Below are 22,134 nucleotides of genomic sequence, written 5' to 3'. Positions count from 1 at the left end.
TGAAATACAGGCCTTATGCAGATTTCATCAGTTTTTACATCTAGCGCTGGTTTCTAAAAGAAATCCCTATGGACTGTAGGGATTCTCTGGTGGTTCAGGGGTAAAGAATCCACCGGTCAGTCTAGGAGACACAGGTTCAATTCCTGGTCCAGGAAGATCCCACATGTTGTAGAGCAACTAACCGGGGTCTCCTGCATTACAGGCAGATTCTTTTCCAACTGAGCCACAGGAGAAGCCCAACTAAGCCCAAGGGCCGCAACTACTGAGCTGAGCTCCTGAGGCCGGGAACCGCAACAAGGGAAGCCTCCACAATGAGAAACCCGCTCACGGCAACTAGAGAGAGACAAGCCTGCACTGCAGTGAAGACCCAGGACAGCGATAAATAAATAAACAAAATTCTAAAAAGAGAAGTTCTTGTGGACTTTAGAAAGAAGGCCCTCTTAAAGAGATGACAGTATTCTTAGAAGCATCCCCAGGATGAACAAAATAGTGACCTATACATGAACTTTTGCAGCTTGATCTCAAGGCTATTCAAATAACACACCAGAAGTGGAATAATACCAGGATTGGCAAACCCAAGTGTCCTAGACACAGGGGCCTCCGAGGGCTACTGAAAAGAAATCTTGCCACAGTGAGCCCAGTGGGTACAGAACAACCCCCAAAACATAATTTGAGCAGTTTCTTGCGTGATGGCTGTTTTCCAGGTCAGATAGGAGAGGAGCTGGGGACAAAGAGGCCCGCATATGGGATTCTCATGGGCGTAGGTTCAGAGGGACTGAAGTCCATCACCTCAGAATGCAGCCACACCATCCGAGCGAGTGACCCCTTGCTCTGCTCCAATCCACAGAATATGAGGACAGGAAACAACACCTGTGTGTGTGTGTATGCACGCACGCGTGCACATGTGTCCTTGTAGTGAAAGTGAAAGGTGCTCAGTTCTGTCCGGCTCTTTGCAAGCCTATGGACTGTACAGTCCCAATTGGGAAGATCCCCCGGAGAAGGGAAAGGCTACCCACTCCAGTATTCTGGCCTGGAGAATTCCATGGACTGTATAGTCCATGGGGTCGCAAGGAGTCGGACACGACTGAGCAACTTTCACTCACTCACTCACTCACAGCTGATTCACTTTGCTGGATAGCGGAAACCAACACAGCATTGTAAAGTAACTAGACTCCAATAATAATAAAAAAAGAACGGTGCTGGCCCTGAGAAAGCGCTCTGCACTCACTGCCTTCATCAGAAGATATACTACTACTGCAGGATGGATCCCAAAGGCTCTGGCAGGCCTTGAAACTCTGTGCTCCTGACTCTTCGGAGAGCGCTTTGCACAGAACAGGGAGAAGGCATGAGCACAAAGCAGGGGAACGGGGTTTTCGAAGAGAATCTCGCAGGACTGTCCGCTTCTCCCTCCACGTCCTGTTCCAGAGTTTTCTAGGTTTTCTGAGTAGAGAGAACTGTGTTCTCTCTTCCTGGTGGGAGAGGGGGTGAAGAGATGACAGGGAAGGTGCGTGACTGGGGTGAACTCAACCGGCTTCGAGGACTTTGAAAAGCGAGCGAGCTCTGGAAAACTCTTCAAGGCTAATCGGGTGGGGGGGGCGGGTGGGCTCCCTGGGCCGTGGAGGCGGGCATCTGGCAGCAGCTCAGAGAGGACCCTTCACGTGCTCCAGGGAAAGATGCTCACACGTCTTCAGGACATAAGCAGATGGCCCTGGAATACCTCTTCAGGCAACCACAGAGCTGCCGGGGCTGTGAGCTGAAAATAATCACGGTGGCAACGTGAAGCTCCCAGGAGGACCGGCGTGGGCTGCTGGGGGCAGGCCAGCTCTCCCACCGAGGCTCTGAGAGCAGCACAGAATATCCGAGACAGAGCTTTGGTGAGGCCTGTGTCTCAGGGCCCACGAAATGCTCTTCAGAGGAGCCAGGATTGATTCTTGTGTTTCTGGGGGGTGGAGTGAGCGAGAACAGGGGGCTATAGGCCAAGCAGGCTGTGTAGACCCCTATGGAAGGAAGAGGTTCTGGATACATGCCTGGGCTTCTGGGGTCCAAGGTCGTCACTCCAGGGATGGCCTCATCCGCCTCTGGGCAGCACCGAATCTCATAGGGGTGGCTAGACGGGTCCACGTGGTAGCACAGAGGCAGAGGGGGTGTGGGAGGGGATTCCCTGAGAGCTCCAGCACCCTGACAGTTGAGGGAATCTTAGGAAGTTCAGTTCAGTGCAGACGCTCAGTCGTGTCCAACTCTCTGCGACACCATGGATTGCAGCACGCCAGGCTTCCCTGTCCATCACCAACTCCCAGAGCTTGCTCAAACTCATGTCCATCGAGTCAGTGATGCTTAGGAAGAGTGCATATCAAACTCTGACACTAAGTTCAAATCCCAGCGCCGTCCTTATGTGACTTGGATGAGAGACACAAGCTGGCTGATAGCCATCCTTCAACAGTTTCCAGATCCACAGGCCCAGTCACTTCTGTAGTAACCAATGCTTATTTTTTAGAATCTTTTTGATTCCAGTAAGTCCTTTTCAAGCAGGCAGTTTACTCTTAATTTTTTAATCTGAAAAACGGGTTTGTTGGAAGGAGCAAATGAGTGAATTCATATAAAGTGCTTAGACCAGTGCCCTACTCATAAGTAACCTGCCAATAGAGGCTGTTGATTATCGTTTCCTGCAAGCCTTCCAAGAGCCTGACTAGCTCTCTAGGTCTCAGCTTCTTCATCCATAAAATGCGGATAAGATGTACGGTGACCGTTAAGGACTACGGGAAGATTAGAAACCTCATGTAAATGGAATCATATGATCTGTGGCCTTTCGTGTCTGGCCTCCTTCACTTTGCAGTGTTTTCAAGGTTCATTGTTTGAAGCACGTATCAGTACTTCACTCTTCTTTACTGACAAATATTGTTCCACTGTTTGAGTAGACCTCACTTCAACCATTCACCAGTTGATGGACATTTGAGTATTTCCATTTTTGGTTATTATGAGTGGTGCTGCTATGATCATTCATGTGTAATTTTCATGTGAACATGTGTTTCCAATTCTCTTGGGTATACACTTAGAACTGGCATTGTTGAGCTATGTGGTAAATGAACGCTGATATTTTTAGGAATTGCCAAACTGTATTCCAAAGCAACTGCACCATTTTATATTCCAGCAACTTCGTTATGGCCTTGTCAGCACTTGCTATTGTCTTTTTTTTTTAATTTTAGTCATTTCAGGGGTGCTGAAATGGTGCCTCATCGTGGTTCTGATTTGCATTTCTCCACTGACTAATGATTTGAGCATCAGCTCATGTGCTTTTTGGTAACTTCCTCTGCATTATTTGGAGAAATGTCTATTCAAATCCTTTGCCTATTTTTAAGTAGGATATCTTTTTATTTTTATTATGAGGGCTATTGATATATTCTGATGCAAGTCCTTAATCAGATATATGATCTGCAAATACTTTCTACATTTCTGGATTGTCTTTTCACTTTCTTGAAGCACATAATTTAAAAATTTTATGAAGCCAAATTTACTTATTTTTTTAGTCACTAAATTTTGAGCTTGTATGTATGTAGCACCAGATGAGGCATGCACAGTCCATTCTAAAGATGAGAAAACTAGAACCCAAAGACCTTCAGTGACCTGCTTAAAGCTTCACAGCAAACGGGGCTTCCTCGGTGGCTCAGTGGTAAAGAAGTTGCCTGCAACGCAGGAGCTGCAGGAGATTCTGGTTTGATCCCTGGGTCAGGAAGATCCCTTGGAGGAGGGCATGGCAACCCATTCCAGTATTCTTGCCTGGAGAATCCCATGGACAGAGGAGCCTGGTGGGCTACAGTCAATGGGATTGCAAAGAGTCAGGCAGGACTAAAGTGCCTTAGCATGCCTGCATGCACAGCAAATAGCTGATGGTCAGTGTGACTCTAAACCTTGTGCTCTTGACCAATGTACGTATATTGGTATCTTAGACTGAAGTGCTAACAGAATGTTGTGGATTCAGTCATAAAGCCTGTGTTCCAGTGACTGTGATGGGAGGGGATTATTTGAAGAACACATTTGTTTCATCAAATGCTCTGGGCTGTCTACACTGATTCAGTAAAGTCCTCAGAAAGCAACTTCCTTCGATCCCACTGTCTTGGCTGCCTGGAAACTTGCTTCTGTGGAGTCTTGCTTGGCACCACGCTCTCAGCTTTTCTCAGAGAACAGTGAAAGAAAGCTTTTCATGACAACCGCTTTGTGTTACGGTCACTGTTAACACCTGTGGAGGCATGGTCTCCTCCAGCACTCTCTATCCCCACACACAACTCTGGAGGGAATTTTTCTCAAGATAGAAGTGCCAGGAAAATCCTCTCCTCCCCTGAGGACCCGGTGTGTGTCCTTGTCCTGAGCAGCAAGGGTTTTGATATTTACGGTGTTTCCCTTTTCACTTTGGCCACCGGGAAGCTCAGAGTAAGAAAATGGTGACTCAGCTGGTTAAGAATCTGCCTGCAATGTGGGACACCTGGGTTCAATCTCTGGGTTGGGAAGATCCCCTGGAGAAGGGAAAGGCTACCCAGCATTCTGGCCTGAAGAATTCCATGGGACTGTATGGTCCCTGGAGTTACAAAGAGTTGGACATGACTGAGAGACTTTCACTTCACCAGTCATTGATTGCCTATTTTCATTCTAATTTTCTCTTTGATCTCAACTTTCCATTTTCTATCCAGTCATATAACAGTTATTGACTGACAATCTACTACTACTGGGAGGCGGATTAAATACAATAAGTCCCCTCCATATGAATCTTCAAGTTGTAAACTTTCAAAGATGTGAATGTGCATCTGATTCCAACAAGGAACCAGACCCTGTGCCGTCAGCATCAGGGGTGAGCGACACTGCAGCTCGCCCTCCGTCTCCCAAGGCTGACGACCCTTCAGCTCTACCGTCGCCCGCCTCCTGTCTCCTCCAGCCGGCAGCTCTTCTTGCCTGCCCACCCAGCACCAGCTCTTGTGTGCCAGCTGTTGCACTGGACTTCTGTACCCTTCAAGGTACTGCCCCGTAAGAGTAGAAATGCTTTCCTTATTTTTTGTGATTTTTTAATGTATTATTTGTGTGAAAAGTATTATAAACCTGTTACAGTACAGTATTATTGAGTCAGTGATGCCATCCGACCATCTCATCCTCATTGGATGGCATCACCGACTCAATGGACACGAGTGTGAGTAAACTCCGGGAGTTGGTGATGGACAGGGAGGCCTGGCATGCTGCAGTCCATGGGGTCGCAGAGAGTCAGACACGACTGAGCGACTGAACTGAACTAAACAGTTCTATGTAGCCCACTGTGTTCATTGGGTACCTAGGCTAACTTTGTTGGACTTGGGAACAAATTGGACTTAGGAATGTGCTCTTGGAACGAAACTTGTTCATATGTAGGGAACTCGTGGTAGATAAAAGTCTGGAAGCAGAGCTGCGTGATGCGCCTGCCCGTAGACCCTAGAATACAGCACAGCCTGACTTTCAATTGTCTGGCGGTTTTCTCTGATGGCCAGAGACGTTCTCCTTCAGCACCAGCGCCTGAGCAGCTGCAGAGTAACCTCCTCCAGCCCTGGGAGCTGCCCTCAGTCAGCGCCTAAAGGGAGCCGGTGTATTCACATCCAGCAACCCAGACCCTAAGCGAGGGGCAGCAAGGTGCCGTCGGCAGGTGCCCCTGCGGGGCTGAGTCTCAGCTGCCCACAGAGGTGACCGCCTGCAAACCCGCTTTTCGTCGGCTGCCTCCTATTCCCTGCCTCACCGTCCCAGCCCCCCAGCAGGGCTCCCTGGCACCAGGGACAAAACAAATCCTTGCCTTGGGATCTGCCTCGGGGGGAACCCAACTCAGAGAGTCTCTGATGTCGTGGACTTTACATCCCATTAAACAGAAAACCAAAGAATTATTCAACAGCTGAAGCCAGGACCTGAGGGTGGGCGGGACACAGTCTGAGAAGGTGCCTGGTGGGGAACGGTGCTCCTGGCGGATGTCACAGCCTCTGCTGAGGACTGGAGGTGGGCAGGGGCTTGGCGTGTACCAGGAACGGAAAGAAAGATTTCCCAAGTACACTTCCCTTTATCTTGACTAAGCAGGATGTTAGGAGCAACTCTCTGCTTCATGATGTGTCTTCAGGTCCTTCCGGGGAATACAGCAGGTAGGGAGGCAACGAAGAGAGCAAAGGCCAGTGGTCGCTGCAGGGGCCCTGGGCAAGTCCCTTCCCCTCCTGGGGTGACTGGCGTTCTTCCTGTCAAGCGGGTTTTTTCCTGCTCAGTCTGAACCATGGCTTTGCCGGGGGGATGGGTGAGGCAGGGCAGAGAAACAGCTCTTGGACTCCCAGAAACAATGCTCGAATGTGACCAGGTCCAATGAGGTGCTCCCAGAAGAAACGCTTGCTTTTATTATTAAGTGATGGCGCCGCTTTCTTTGTCCTTCAACCAAACACCTGGTGCACGTTTTGCTGTCTCAGTGTGGACATCAGGCAAGTGTCCAGAAGCCCACCCGAGCTCACTTGTCCACCTTCTGAGCGGAGGCAGGGAGGAAGGAAGGGCCCAGGGCTTCGGAACCAAATCAACGTGGCTCTGAATCTTGGCTCCACTGTTATACCCCCAAATTAGCCAACACAGGGAGGCTCAGACTCCCCTCTAATCCAGGGCTGCTGCCTGGATTAAAAGGGATCACTCTGGCTCAGGAGAGCTGCTCAATGCACACAAACTTCACACTCAGAGATCAGAAGAGCCTGGGTCTGCGTTGACACACAGACGCACGCCCTGGCTTCCTGCAGCTCCGGGGTTCCCCGTGACCTCAGAACATGCATTTGGAGGCTGATTCTGAAGAGAAGGAATCATAGCCGCGCCCCAGATGGCTGGGCTGTGACGCAAACCCTTGTCCGCCCTCCCCTTGCCTGGCCAGAGTAGAAAGGTTTCTGCTGGATTTTCTGAAGCTGGTTTGGAGTTCGACTCCCGTACGTGCTAAGTTCCTCCACAGCTCCTACCAAATCAGTCGAGGTCCCCCGCTGACATGGGCTTCCCAGTCTCAGCCCTGACCCCACCTGTGTCGCAGCTGGTTGCTTGCCTGCAGCCCTCAGGGTACCCCAAGCTCCTCAGGGGTGGGGCTGGGGCGTGCTCACCTTCTCACCTTCAACAGTTGCTAACCAAACACTCAGAGCTAGGCATGACGGAAGGGATTTAGAATGCATGCGGGCACAAAGAAATATTTATTCAATGAATGAAGGTGGATGCTGTTCTTGCTCTCAAGAGGTGTACAGGCTGGCTGTCTACAGGTACAGGATAATGATACAAATTCCCTACATTCTATGCGAACCCCTGGGTTCAGCCCATGGTGCCCCTAATTGGTGGAGCTCATTGTGGAGACCCCAATTTCCAGGCCAGGCCTGGGGCCAGGGCTGCTGGGACATGGCCTGGGGGTGATGCTTTAGAGCAGTGGTCTCCAACTTTTTTGGCACCAGAGGCCGATTTCATGGAAGACAATTTTTCCATGGACTGGAGAGGGGGATGGTTTGGGGAAGACTCAACAACACTACATTTATTGTGCTTCTATGAGAACCTAGGAATTCTCTCATGGCTCAGTTGGTAAAGAATCCGCCTGCAATGCAGGAGACACTGGTTCGATTCCTGGCTCAGGAAGATCCCCTGGAGAAGGGATAGGCTACCAACTCCAGTATTCTTGGGCTTCCCTGGTAGCTCAGCTGGTAAAGAATCCACCTGTAGTGAGGGAGACCTGGGTTCAATCCCTAGGCTGGGAAGATCCCCTGGAGAAGGGAACAGCTACCCACTACAGTATTCTGGCCTGGAGAATTCTATGGACTGTATAGTCCATGGGGTTGCAAAGAGTCAGACACGACTGAGCAACTTTCACTTTCACTGGTAATTAAAAAAGATAAGATGCAAGCTGACCACTTCTGATTAACCCTCAAAGCACAAGGCAGGACCCCCCACCCTGGGCACTGCGTGCTCCATCTCAGAGGATGGCACTCGGCACAGTCTACACCGCAGCCCCCTCGTGGGGGCTGGATCCAGACTGGAGATGCAGAGAGGTGCCCTCCCTGGCCGTGGCTTTGCTGGACTTGGGGGGCTTGGTGATCACGGGGTACCTTTGTGAGCTGACCAGCCAGGCACCACACACCCTGGCTTGTTTTCCCTCTCATTACAGGTGGGGAAGGAGCTGGGCTTCAGCCTCTCATCTCTGCCCAGTTACTGACACCCCCCCCCCCCAGCTCCTACCGAATCAGTAGAGGTCCCCTCACCTGCCCTAGGGCCGGGCCCACCCGCTCAGATCTACTGATGCCCTGGCAGCTGCCCTCTTCTGCAACCAAGGTGACAGAGCCATCCTGCGGTGTCTGGCTTCCTGGTAGGAACCGGCCTGACCCTGTGAGACCCACACCCCGTCCTCCTTGACAACACGTCACAACTCCAGGGGATGCCAGGCCTCAGCCCAGACCGACTATATAAGAATCCCCGCAAGCAGGACCTGGGCAGGAGTCCCTTTTAAGGCTTTCCCAGCAATTCCGAGTGCTGCCAAGTTTGTGATGATTCGGCAGCCGGAGGGGGCAGAAGATAGTTCATGGGTCAGAGAAAGGACAGTGGTGTGCAGACCACGAGGGCGCTCTCCAAGCCTCTTTCCAACTCACGCCTCGGTCCTACCCTTGAGAATATGCCAAGGGTGTCTTCCGTTTGGACTTGTACACTAGGGGAAATTGCACACCTCTCATCTCGTTTTCATCACAACCCTTCGCGGGGGTGTTACTGTCATCGCCATTTTACAGTTGGAGAAACTGAGGCTCCGGGAGGCTGAGTGATGGTGCAAGGTCACACAGTAAGGGGTGATGTCCAGAATCCAACCCCAGGGCCACTGTTCCATGGGTGTATGGCTTAGTCATGGTGTGGGTGTATAGCCAAGGAAACCCAGACCAAAGCATAAACACAAAGTTGGCGTAAGCAAGTAGCGCATAGCCGGCTGCACCGAGCAGTCATTTGTCTTCAAGTACAAACCCTGGACCGTGAAAGGGACTGCATGCCTTTCTGCCTCTCCTCTCCATTTTCCAATCCCAGTACTACCTCCTCTGTGGAAACATCCAGAACCCCACTGCCTCTCCACTTCACACCCAGCAGGGCTCTGCGGGCCTCCTGGGCACGAAGCCTTTCTGTCACCCCCTCTCTCTCTCCTCTCTCTTCCTCCTGATTACAGGAAGCAGCCTTCATTCAGCCTCCATGACCTTCCCTGAGAGACAACAGGCAGATTCAAGCAGTTGTTAATTAGGGGAGAAGGAAGGGAGAAGGGAGGGACGTGAGAGCAGGGAGAAACAGTCAAGAGGAACAATCGTGGAGCCTTGGGCCAGGATCCCGGGCCCCCATCAAGGGATGCACATAGTGAGACCTTTGCGCTGTTTTGCAGTAACTGAAACCCCCTCCAGCTGGGAGAAGTTAACTGTACACTGCCCACAAGCATGTAGACCCCAGACCAGTTGGAACCAGAGGGTTAAAGATGCTGACTCTTACTTACCTAGTGAAAGGGAAAGTCGCTCAGTCCTGTCAGACTCTTTGTGACCCCATGGACTATACAGTCCATGGAATTCTCCAGGCCAGGGTACTGGAGTGGGTAGCCATTCCCTTCTCCAGCAGATCTTCCCAACCCAGGGATTGAACCCAGGTCTCCCGCATTGCAGGCGGATTCTTTACCATCTGAGCCACAGGGAAGCCCAACTAACAACCAATTAGAAGAATGTCCATGAGCTTCTCACGCCCTCTTTGAACCATTACTATAAACCTCCTCGCTGCCCCATCCAGGTTGGAGGACACACAGTTTTGAGGGCGTTAGCCTGCTGGGGTCTCCTTTTCCTGGCAGAGCAATAAAGCTCTTCTTGTTTACTTGACCCCAAACTCTGTCTCCAATATTTAGCTGAGTGTCAGAAAACAGAGGCAGATTCGGCTTCACACTCACCCCCAACTGTCTAGTACCAACTTGTAAAAATTCAGGTCGCTGGGCTGCAACTCAGAACCACTGATAGGTCCTAGCAACGGTATCTGAAAAATCTACTTTTTTAAAAACAAGCAATCTGTAGGAATCTGACATGCACAAACATTTGGGAACCAGTGATAAAGCCCCTTGCTGCTCCAAAGTGTGGTCTATGGATCAGCAGTGCTGGGACCAGACCGGAGCCTGATAGCAATGTTTGCACTTTGGGCAGCCCCCTGGCCAAATATGTCATACTCCACACTTTCACAAGATGCGCAAGGGATCTGCATCAGTATCGGTCAGTTCAGTCGCTCAGTCGTGTCCGATTCTTTGCGACCCCATGAACCGCAGCACGCCAGGCCTCCCTGTCCATCACCAACTCTCGGAGTCCACCCAAACCCATGTCCATTGAGTCGGTGATGCCATCCAGCCATCTGCATACACGCTGGAATTTGAGAAGCGTGCTCTGTGCAACCTGGCGGAGATAGAGTGTCCTCAGACACATAGGAGAGGTGCTTCTGAGACGGCTGTTCTTTAAAGGACTGCGTTTGGGGCCGGTTTTAAAGTCCTGTCACCCTGGAGGGAGGTGGGGTTGGGGCCTTGCTTTGCAGAGAACCCCTTGTCATCTGGGAGCCCCGCCAGGAGGGGGAGGCGCTAGCGCCCCGGGTGCCCCTGGGGGAGGGGAGCTGGGGACCCAGAGCCGGACTCGCGGCTGCAGGGACAGACCGCAGCCGGGAGAGGGCGCCGCACACCTCCGGAAAGAGCCAGCCGGGGGAGGGGAGACAGCCCGCCAGCCGGGCGAGCCGGGACCGCGGGGCTTCCGGGACGGGAACCTCCGGCAAACTCAAAGAGAGCTGGTCACTCTGACCGGGAGCGGTGCACACACACCCGTGCACACATCACATGCATAACACAGGGGGCCCGCACACGCACAACACTCAGCCGTGCACTTAGGCCACAACACCAGGGACACACCGGCAAAAGTACGCACGCACCACTCGCACAACGCATTGATAATACACAGTCGGCACACTCACAACACACACACACTCTCACGGACCACACGGACACGCCAAACGAGCCGTCCATCGCAGCGCGCGCGCGCGCGCACCCGCACAGCGCAGGCGCACCCCATGCCGCAGGCACAGCGCACGGAACGCGCTCGTGTACCGTACACGGTGGGCCACACCCATGCGCTTCACACCGCTCACACGGCGCATCACACGCACCACACATGTGCAGCACAGTCACAGCGCAATATGCGTGCACACGTACCGCAAAAACATGCCGCCTGAGCATCACATCACGACAGAGACACAAGGCCACGTGCACAACATGTGTGAGGTGTGCGCACGTCATGCAATCATGACGTGTACACACGCGAACACGGACACCCTGAGGACACTCAGGCGTACGTGACAGCACATCACACCACGGGCACCGCTAATACTGCACACAACACACTTGCACAGCGTCCATTTGCCACGCAACACAGTGCATTCACCTTGCGCGAGGCAGACACCCAGTCTCACACACACACACAGCCACAGACTTGATTGAGGCCGTGTGTCTGGTTGGAAAACCTTCTTGCTGTAGGCCAGTGAAAAGATGCATCATAGAATTAGAAGACGATATACTGGCTCATTCAGCAATCGCTCCTTTGCTGTGTGCTGGGCCTCCAGGCCCACCGCACGGCGGGGGAAGCAGGCACTGAATAAACCAATACATCGAGGACCATTTAGCCTCAGCTGCAGCGAAAGCTGTGAATTAAAGCGTCCGGCAGCACAAAACGGCGACAGGGCGGGTCTGACGGGGTCTGGGAGTCTCCCGAAAGGAGCTGTTTGGGTTGAGACCTGGAGACGAGCCGCAGGGCAGGGGCTTGCGACCTGGATGAGGCGCTGAAGTTCAGAGTCTGCGCATCTGCCCTTCCCTGAAGGCAAGGAGCCGCTCCCGCAGGAGCCGGGTCGGCTCTGAGGACTACGTGGCCCCGCCCCCTGCTGCCCCGCTCCGCACCTCCCACCCAGAGGCGCGGAGGGTGGGTTTGCTTCCTGGGAGACTCTCCCAACTCCGGGAGGAGCCGTGCCTACCAGGAAGGGACCCGATCACCGGCTACCCAGCTGCACTGCCCCTGGATGCTGGGGATGGTGCGGAGCGCAGGGGGTCCAGGATGAGTCCACCGTCTCCCTGCGCACAGTTTGTGGGTCATCATACCTCCCAGCTTGCCTCCTGGGCTGATCCTGGAGGTGGTGGAACCACCCTGCCAGGTCAGACTGCATCAGTGCAGTATTCTAGCTCCTGGGTCCTGCGCGGTCCACCTCGTCTAGTGGGCTAAGGGGGAAGGCATAGTGTAGGGAGGGGCTCGGACTGGTTGGAGCAAATCCCTGCTTCGGTGCCTCCCAGCTGTGTGACTGTGGACTAGTCACTTGGCCTCTCTGTGCCTCATGAAAGTGAAAAAGTGAAGTCGCTCAGTCGTGTCTCACTCTTGGCGACCCCATGGACTGTAGCCCACCAGGCTCCTCCGTCCTTGGCATTTTCCAGGCAAGAGTACTGGAGTGGGTTACCATTTCCACCTCAATGCTCATACCTATAAAATAGGCATGATAGCCGAGCTAGCACCCGTCTCGCTAAGTTGTAAGGCCTTTATCAGTTGATACATGAAAAGCTCTTTGATTAAAGCCAAGCAATGGCAAGATCCACATAAATGTTAACTACAGTCGTTACTTTCATCCAAATGAAAAGCAAGCCCAACAATCACAATATCTAACTGTGCTGGAGTGACTTAGTCCTGGAAGCGTCTCGGGGAACATCGGTTCCCAGGCCCCTCGGGGTTAGAGATACGGCTGACCGGCGATCCAGAGCCATCCAGGGCCGGAAGGACTGGAACCCGGGTCGGTGGGGAGGAGAAGGGACGGGGAAGAGTTCCTCCCTCTCCGTCTCTAGGACGGTGGGTCTCCCTTGGAGGGCTGGTTAAAGACAGACGGCCGGACCGCACCCGGGGTTTCTGCCTCTGCGGCTCTAACAAGTCCCCAGGTGATGCCGCGGGTCCGGGGACCACACCTGGAGAAGCGCCGCCTGCCACAGCCGGAGCGGCGGGCGGAGCGTCTGCGCCCCTCCAGGAACCGGGAAGGGGCGGCCGGGGTTTACTTACAGCGGATGCCGCGAGCCCCCTCTGTGCGCGGGGCTGCGGGCACTGGGCGCCTCCTCCGGGCTGAGCGCGGTCCGCTCCCCCTCTTCGGACGCCTCCTCGTCCTCCCCATCCTCCTCCTCGGCCGCCCAGTCCCTCTCCGGGGCCGCCGCGTCCTGCTGCTTGTGCGGCCGCTGGATAAGCCGGTAGCCGCCGCCTCGCCCGCCCCGGCTCCGGTTCCTTCCGGCCCTGAGCGAGCCCACGGCCACCAGGAGCTGGTCCTCTCGCAGGGAGACGAGGGGCGGCAGGGGTCCGTACTCCTGGTCCTCCTCCTCGGACTCCAGCAGCCACTCCTGGGGGTCCCCAAAGTCCAGGCGGTAGGCGGCCTGGGGGCTGCGCGCGGCCGCCTGGGGGACTGGGGGCGCCCGGGGCAGGGCGTGCGGGGGCGGGTGCAGGGCCCCCAGCATCAGCAGCACGCACCCCAGCACCAGGAGGGCGAGCAGCGCCTGCCGCCGGCAGGGTCCGTGTCTGCGCCGCTTCCTTACGAGCATGCTGCGGGGAGCTGCCAAACGCAACAGGTCATGTTCCACTTCACAGTCTCCTCCCGCTCCGGGGTCCTCGACGCTGGCACCACAACCTGGCTTCCTGGGTCCACTTGGAAGCGGGTTTTTTTCTTTTTCTTTTTTTGCCAGCTCACTTAACCTGGTCCTTTGCCCCCCGCAGTTGACACTTGCCAGCAGCGTGTGTAAGACCGGCTGCCACTCAGAAAGCTACGGACCCAGGTCCCAGCCCAGGTCCTCTCTGAGCGGATGTCTTTAATTGCCTTCCGAAAGCCCATCCACGGGGGCCTGGGGCGGGGAGGAGGGGGGGCACTTCAGACTGAACCCTGGTGCCCTTTTCCTCTTTGGGAAAAAGAATAATTCCTTTCTGCTCAGGGGGCGAGTCCCACGTGTTTCGCTCCCAGCCCCCTCGCCGCTTGCATGAAGGGTCAGGTTGCTGTGGGGTGTCTGCGGGGAGCCGGGAGGTCTCGGTCCGGCAGAGCTGACCCCCGTCCTCCTTTGGACCCTTCAGGTCAGGTCGGATCCACAGATGTGAAGCCGGAGCAGCCTAATTTGCTTTCATACATCGCTTTGCGCTTGGCCAAGACGCTGCGGGCCCGGCGGGCGGGCGGGCGCCCGGCTCCTGGTCCTAAAGCCCTCACTGTTCCCGGGAACGCGACCCGGGTAAACAAACACTGGCGCTGCTGGGACCAATCCCAGCGGGAACACCCCGGGGAGGTCCGGTCTGCGTCTGATCCCGGGAAGGCTTCTCTCCCCACCCAAAGGGGCGGGAGAGAGGATTCCCGCTTGATTTCCAGAGGGCTGTTCCTGGCGGGCTCAGGTGATCCCGGAGAGCCAGGCTGGGCCCTCCCTCCCTTCCTGAGGACCCCGTCTTCCTCCTTCTGAAAAGGAGGCGAGCTGGTGGAGATGCTCCCATAACAAGCTCCCCATGCCCACCCGATCCCCCTGGCCCTGGCCACCGAGCAGGTGGGGTCAGGGAGGGGGATGCTGAAACAGGAAGGGTACGCTCCCTCCGCTGTCCACTCCCTTTATTCAAACCACACATAATGATGAGCCTCCACCTTCTGCCGAAACTATTCCTGGGGGCTGGGCGCAGAGATCGCAGCGAATAAAACAGCAAAATGTGTGCCTCGTGGAACTTACAGCCTAGTGGGAGCGATTAAGAAAGACCTACAGTGGGAGAGATGGTGACAGTGCTAACGAGAAGACAGAGGGAGGGGGCCGGAGAGCAGGGGCTGGGGGCCGGCAATCCACCGGGAGTGAGGAAGGGGTCCCAGAAGCTCTGCTGAAGGAGGAGGGCTGGGCGGCTCAGTGGAGGGGGAGGACCAGCAGGTGCAAAGGCAAGAGCGCGCCTGGCCTTCGGAGAACCCGCAGAGGGCCCGTGAGGCTGGAGCAGGGTGGGCGGGTGGGGTGGGATGAGAGAGGTAAGGGGGGCATCTCTTAGGACCTTGGGGGGCACTGCCAGCCCTTGGGCTTTTCCTCTAAGATGGGAGCCTTGGAGGGCTGTAAGCAGGAGACAGGCGCCACGGACTGGGATGCTAACTGGACGCTCTGGCTGCTGAAGTTAGACAGCGGGCGCGCAGGGCAGAAGCAGGGAGACCGACTGAGGCGTTGCTGCAGGGACACACGAGGGCCTCCCTGGAACCAGAGGTGAGTGCTCAGCTTGGGCACGTATGTTAAGGAAGAGCCTGTGAGATTTGTCGGTGCATTTGTGGGTGAGAGACAGGTGAGTCCAGGATGGTTACAAGTTTCGGGTCCAGGCGGCTGGAGGAATCAAGTTGCCCTCGAAGGAGATGGGAAGACTGGGAGCAGGCAGAGGGCAGAGGGTCAGCAGTGGCTCAGGGGGGACACACATCGTTGAAGATGGCGTTTCAATGGCCAAAGGGAGGGGAGGCGTGGGCAGCTAGACGTATGGATACCTGGGGGTTTATAATAGCTGGAGGTCAGGGGACAGGTCTGGCTTGAAGATGTAAAATCAGACGCCAGCAGTATAGATATGGCTTTTGAAGATTTTGGGAGTGATGGAGACAAGAATATAATCAATCTGATTTCAGTATTGACCATCTGGTGATGTCCATGTGTAGAGTCGTCTCTTCTGTTGTTGGACAAGGGTGTTTGCTATGACCAGTGCATTCTGTTGGCAAACTCTGTTAGCCTTTGACCTGCTTCGCTTTGTACTCCAAGGTCAAACTTGCCTGTTACTCCAGGTATCTCTTGACTTCCTACTTTGGCATTCCAGTCCCCTATAATGAAAAAGACATCTTTTTTGGGTGTTACTTCTAGAAGTAGGTCTTCGTAGAACCGTTCAACTTCAGTTTCTTCAACATTACTGGTCGGGGCATAGACTTGGATTATTGTGATATTGAATGGTTTGCCTTGAAAACAAACACAGTCATTCTCTCATTTTTGAGATTGCACCCAAGTACTGCATTTCAGACTCTTTTGTTGACTATGATGGCTACTCCATTTCTTCTAAGGGCTTCCTGCCCACAATAGTAGATATACTGGTCATCTGAGTGAAATTCACCCGTTCCAGTCCATTTTACTTCACTGATTCCTATAATGTTGATGTTCACTCTTGTCATCTCCTGCTTGACCACTTCCAATTTGCCTTGATTCATGGAAGTAACATTCTGGGTTTCTATGCAATACTGCTCTTTATAGCATCGACTTTACTTCCATCACCAGTCACATCCACAACTGTGCATTATTTTCGCTTTGGCTCTGTCCCTTCATTCCTTCTGGAGTTATTTCTCCACTGATCTCCAGTAACATACTGGGCACCTACCAACCTGGGGAGTTCATCTTTTAGTGTCCTATCTTTTTGCCTTTTCATACTATTCATGGAGTTCTCAAGGCAAGAATACTGAAGTGGTTTGCCATTCCCTTCTCCAGTAGGCCACATTTTGTCAGAACTCTCCACCATGACCTGTCCATCTTGGGTGGCCCCACACGGCATGGATCATAGTTTCATTGAGTTAGACAAGGCTCAAAAAACAAAGATCATGGTATCCGGTCCCATCATTTCATGGCAAGTAGATGGGGAAACAATAGAAAAAGTGAGACTATTTTCTTGGGCTCCAAAATCACTGCAGATGGTGACTGCAGTCATGAAATTAAAAAACATTAGCTCTTTGGAATAAAAGCTATAACAAACCTAGACAGCATCTTAAAAAGCAGAGACATTACTTTGCCAACAAAGGTCCATCTAGTCAGAGCTATGGTTTTTCCAGTAGTCATGTATGGATGTGAGAGTTGGACTATAAAGAAAGCTGAGTGCCGAAGAATTGATGCTTTTGAACTGTGGTGTTGGAGAAGACTCTTGAGAGTCCCTTGGACTGCAAGGAGATCCAACCAGTCCATCCTAAAGAAAATCAGTCCTGGGTGTTCATTGAAAGGACTGATACTGAAGCTGAAACTGCAGTACTTTGGCCACCTGATGTGAAGAGCTAACTCTTTTGAAAAGACCCTAATGCTGGGAGGGATTGAGGGTAGGAGAAGGGGATGACAGAGGATGAGATGGCTGGATGGCATCACCGACTCAATGGACATGGGTTTGGGTAGACTCTGGGAGTTGGTGATGGACGGGGATTCCTGGCGTGCTGCAGTCCATGGGGTCGCCAAGAATCGGACACGACTGAGCGACTGAACTGAAGTGATGGAGATGAGACGGCAGGGGTGTCGGTAAGCTCAGAGTCCTCGGGCATCTGGTGGACCGGATTGATGGAGGGTAGGTAACATCATCACTAGAAGCGACTCTTTTGATAACTGTAGGAGGAACCGGGGTGTGGGGGGCGGGTTCCTGAAATGGATTGCTCAATTTTTTTTCTGATTTGATTTTGATCTTAGATTGTGAGCATAAAACATCTCATGGAAAAAAATGTTTTTCCTTTGGATTCAGTTGCTGCTTCCAGTGTGTGCATTTGTGCTCATATTTGTTTCCCCTGAAGCCACTCAGAGTCAGAGGTGAACGAGTGGGTCCTAAACAACTGTTCTCAACAGCCCAGGCCCCAGCGGGCAGCTCATGGGAATTGACAAATTGGACTGTATTTTCCAAATCCCACATCAGGATGTCCAGGGGGTGGGAGTTGCGTGACTTCCAGGTTCAAGAGGCAGGCATTCTGGGAGATGTGGTTATTTATTTATTTTTTTAAGATTTTTTTTTTTTTTTTTTTGGATATGGACCATTTTTAAAGTCTTTATTGAACTTGCTACAGTAGTGTTTCTGTTGTTCTGGTTTTTGGCCCCAAGGCACGTGGGATCTGAGCTCTCCACCCAGGGATTGAACCCATACATACCCTCTGGAGTGGAAGGTGAAATCGTAACCACTGGGCCGCCTGGGAAGCCACTGGGAGGTGTGGTTTAGAATGTAGGGACCTCTGGGGGTTGGGGATGATGAGAGGGAGAATTCCCCTTCCCGGGGGGCTCTCAGAGACCTAAGGGTGTGGGGTCTCCACCACCGGGCAGAGCGCCTCCTCCCCCGTCCAGTAACACCGACCTCAGGCTGGCCAGCTTCGTCCCACAGCAGGGCCTTTACCTGATCTCCCCTCCGCTTGAGGGCTCTTTTCGCAGAGGTCCAGCCATATGCCTCATTCCTCCACTTGGGTGTCAACCCCAGAGTCGCCTGTTCAGGGAGACCCATCCACGTGTGGCTTTGTCACCCCTGCATTCTCCGTATCTTTGGGGCACTTCTCAATATTCAATATTCTTGATCTGTTTCAATTCATTTTCCTCCTCATCATGGGTCATATTTTACTGACTCTTTGCATGCCTCATCATTTTTAATTTGATGCCAGATGCTGTGAATTTTATCTTGTTGGATACCGGATACTTTTGTATTTCTGTAAGTATTCTTGAGCTCTCCCCAGAAGGTCTTGCCTTTGGAGCGGTATTTAACTGAGGGTCAGTGTCTCCACTGCTGAGACAAGGTCTGAGTCCTCTCCCGGTCTCCCGTGTATGTCAAGGGTCTCCTCTCTGGGAGCGGGGCTGCTGCCCACTCTGTGTGAGCGCTGGGGATTCCTCCCTTGGCTCCTCCAGGCGCTCCTTTCCCCGGCCTTGGTGAGCTTCGCCAAAGGCAGGTTCTGATCCTCGCTGGCCCCCAGAGCCCTCTGTGCACAGCTCTCTGCTCCCCAGGGCTCTGTTACAGGACTGTGACACCCCTGCCTCCGGGTCTCCCAGCTCCACCTCCCCAGATCACCGCCACCCCCAGTTCCACCTGGAGAAGCTCCACCCTCCGGCCTGGAAACTGTCTCCAGGCAACACACTGGGGAAATCCCAGGACTCACCTCCTTGGTTTCCCACCTCTCTCTCGGTCACCTCCCTGTTACCTGATGGCAAGTCCTGAAATTACTGTTTTGCATTTCCTCCAGTAAATGCCCCCGATTTACTTGAGGAGGAAAACACCTCTGAGATGTCTTCATTCGGGGTCCCCTAGAAGCGGGTGTGGGAGTGTCCTGATGGATTCTGTTTTTGTGGTTTCACCTACTTGCTACAGTTGATCTGTAACCTCAGAATCACTTGTGGACATGCGCAGAGTGGCATGAATGTTAACTTTCGTGATGTGCCCCTTCCCAGCTGAAGTCACACAAGGTGACAGTCTGACCTTGTTCCAGCTCTCATGAAGTGTCTTTCTCGCATTCTATTTAGCACTGTGTTTACACCTTTTTGTGTTTGTGTTGGTGATTTTGCTGTTTAAAATGGCCCCAAGCCTAGCGGGGAAGTGCTGGCTAGCGTCCTAAGCTCAGAAGGCTGCGATGAGCCTTACGGGGGAAATGCAAGAGTTAGGTGAGCTTCATTCCCGCATAAGCTCCAGTGCTGTTGGCTGTGGGCTTAATGTTCATGAATCCACAATATATATTAAATAAGGTGTCTTTGAACATAAGTATATTAAAGCAAGGTTATGTATTTATTGGTTGACCAGAAGGCCGGAGAGCGGTGAGTTGTTCTATATTCTCTAAGCCAGCATTCACAGTGACTTGGTAGAACAACACTCATATGAGGTCTTGTTCCTGCACACACAAAAAAACTGAACAGATGGTTTATCCAGGGAGGGGAGAGGGGAAGAGAGGGAAGGTGGGCAGGCTTTGAAGGGCACGTAATCAGGGCAGCTACTACTGTGGGTACTTGGGGCATAACATCTTGGGGGATACTGGGGGTCAGAGGGCAGCCTGCCTCAGAGTGATGGCAGCCAAGGAAGGGGGAGTTGGGGTGTGTATGCACCAACCCCATCAGCGGAGGATGGCTGCGGAGGGGCACTCACGGCCTGCTGAGGAGCAGACAGAGGCACTGACCGCCAAAGACCATCCTCAGGCAAAGAGGTGCGGATGCTGGCAACCGGGGTGCCCACTATGGTGGGGGCAGGTCGCGTGAGCCACAGATGGAAGGGTGGGGGCCTGTGGACTCTGGAGCCCCCTGGAGCGGGCAGGTCACATAAGCCAGGGCTGTAGGCTGAGAGAGGCCGCAGAAGCTGGGAGATTCTCTCCCTGTCTAACAAGAACAGCTGTTTCTCAGCTATGGTCAATTTTTGCCATGCTGGAAGATAGGAACTAGACTTGCCAAATCTCCTGATTTTTTTTCAAGAAAAGTGGGAAATGCAGATTTTTTTAAATGTGAAATCCCAAATTTGTAAAAACTGGCAATGAATTTAAAAAAATTCTAAATATACTGTTAAGGTCGAACGAAACGTGGCAGAAGGCCAACGGCAGCCCCGAGATCTGCAGCCTCTCTGATGGAAGGTGTCCGAGATCCCACCTGCTGGGTATGAGCCTGGAGAAAAGGTAGCATCATCTCCTGCACACGCCGAGCCTCCCGGGGTGCAGCGGACTAGACATCTGTCCCGACACCCACGTGGCGAGGCACGCTTGTGTCTGTGCGGTGGGCTCACCTCGCTCTCCTGCTTTGAGGCTTCTGAGAGACCTAAGGATCACCATTCCCTGTGGCTAGTGCAGTTCTCCAGTCATTTCTTGTCACCATTTGGCATGTTTCCTCTTATGAGAAGTTAGCTGAGGATCCTGGGCTCTTCCCCTGGGACCTGCTCATCTGCATAGACGGTCAGCCTCCTCCATCCCCGAGAACAGGGCTGCCCGCCCAGCCTCCCACCTGCACGCCCACCAGAGATCGTCAGAGGCGCTCGCAAGCCGAGTGGTCCTGTGGGTGGAAGCAGAGCCCAGGGAATCGGCCGCCACATGCACAGAGGGAGAGGGGAAGATGAGGACGTGCTCCCAGGGCAGTGCCGAGCACCTGTCAGCCAGCGGTCAGGAGTCAGCCGGGGAGGCAGATCCACCGAGAGACAAAAACGGGAGACGCAGGATTTGTCACAGAGATACGGCCTCACGGAGTTGTGGGAGCCGCATGTGGTCTCTGCAAGCCTGCTGAATTCACATCTGATGCTGCAGCTTGAAGTCAGGACAGGCAGCTATGAAGGAAAGATAATACCACGGCGGGGGAGATCAAGAACGAGCTGGAACCCATAAGCATGAGCTGGAACCCCACATTGATGCCCTGCCGTCTCTGCTGTCTCTACATGGGCAGTATGGGTGTCCAGCGGAAGATGGGCCCTTTGTTGTGAATCTAAATGCCAACCCCTGGCCCAGAAATCAGAGCAGAGGTGTTAAGGAGGATTCAGGGAAAATTCTGCCACTTTGGGCAGATGAGGTAAGCCAGCAGATCAGTGACAACGCACATGTCCTACACGTCTGTTTCTTCCCTTCTGTCCAAGAATCTCCCCTGTGCCCGCCCTGCGGAGAGATCGGAACAGCTCTGCCTTCACTTCTGGGGACAGCTGAATGTCCGGTTTTTGACTTATGACCAAGATGAAGGCAATGAGGCGTGTGGTGTCCTGTCTGAGGTCCGAAACTCTCCTGGCAAGTCTCAGGAATCTCGTCTTTGCTGGTGGATTACAACGGCCTTGCCAGTTTTGAGAAGCCTGCCTGGATGACATAGCCCCCCTTTCAGTGAATTCTCCTGAAGCCAAGTTTCCTCACCCTGGTCTTGGCAGTCCAATCCGGAGATTCAGCGCGGTCCATGTGGACAAAGGCTGCGCCCCGGTGCACGGATCCCGTGTCTCAGAGCTACACTGCTGCCCTGCGTTCTTTCTTTCCTTGCACCGGATCTTCCGGCTTTAAATAAAAGCCTTAACATGAGGCAGGAGGAGAAGGGGCTGACAGAGGATGAGATGGCCGGATGGCATCACCAACTCAATGGGCATGAGTGTGAGGAAGCTCCGGAGGTTGGTGATGGACAGGGAGGCCTGCCGTGCTGCAGTCCATGGGGTCGCAGAGAGTCGGACACGACTGAGCGACTAAACTGAACTGATCATGAGTATATTTGGTGGAGTCTAGGGAATCCTTTCTGATATCTGAACTCGGGCAGACAGTGTAACCAACCTTGCTGAAAACATGCAAGAAAGTTCATTCTGGGAAATGTGGGTCAGCCTAATTGACACATGATGAGGTCACCAAAGCGTCCATGGGCCTCATTGCTCTCTGGCCGCCATC

General features: G+C 53.3%; 1 protein-coding gene across 2 annotated transcripts in view; it reads right to left on the bottom strand.

The window, feature by feature from the left end:
- GALNT15 (polypeptide N-acetylgalactosaminyltransferase 15) overlaps window positions 1–14,429 on the bottom strand; it is a 44,340-nt gene extending 29,911 nt beyond the window's left edge. The window contains exon 1 of one of the 2 annotated variants that reach the window (XM_070467001.1): window positions 13,104–14,429. In XM_070467001.1, coding sequence (XP_070323102.1) covers window positions 13,104–13,630 — 527 coding nt within the window. In that variant the 5' untranslated portion in view covers window positions 13,631–14,429. The remainder of the gene's footprint in view (window positions 1–13,103) is intronic. The other variant, XM_070467000.1, reaches the window with a different exon arrangement.
- Between the last annotated feature and the right edge of the window lie 7,705 nt (window positions 14,430–22,134).

The sequence above is a fragment of the Odocoileus virginianus genome, chromosome 4, assembly GCF_023699985.2.
Source record: "Odocoileus virginianus isolate 20LAN1187 ecotype Illinois chromosome 4, Ovbor_1.2, whole genome shotgun sequence".
Classification (NCBI taxonomy): Eukaryota; Metazoa; Chordata; class Mammalia; order Artiodactyla; family Cervidae; genus Odocoileus; species Odocoileus virginianus.
This window is presented reverse-complemented; position numbering and strand designations above follow the sequence as displayed.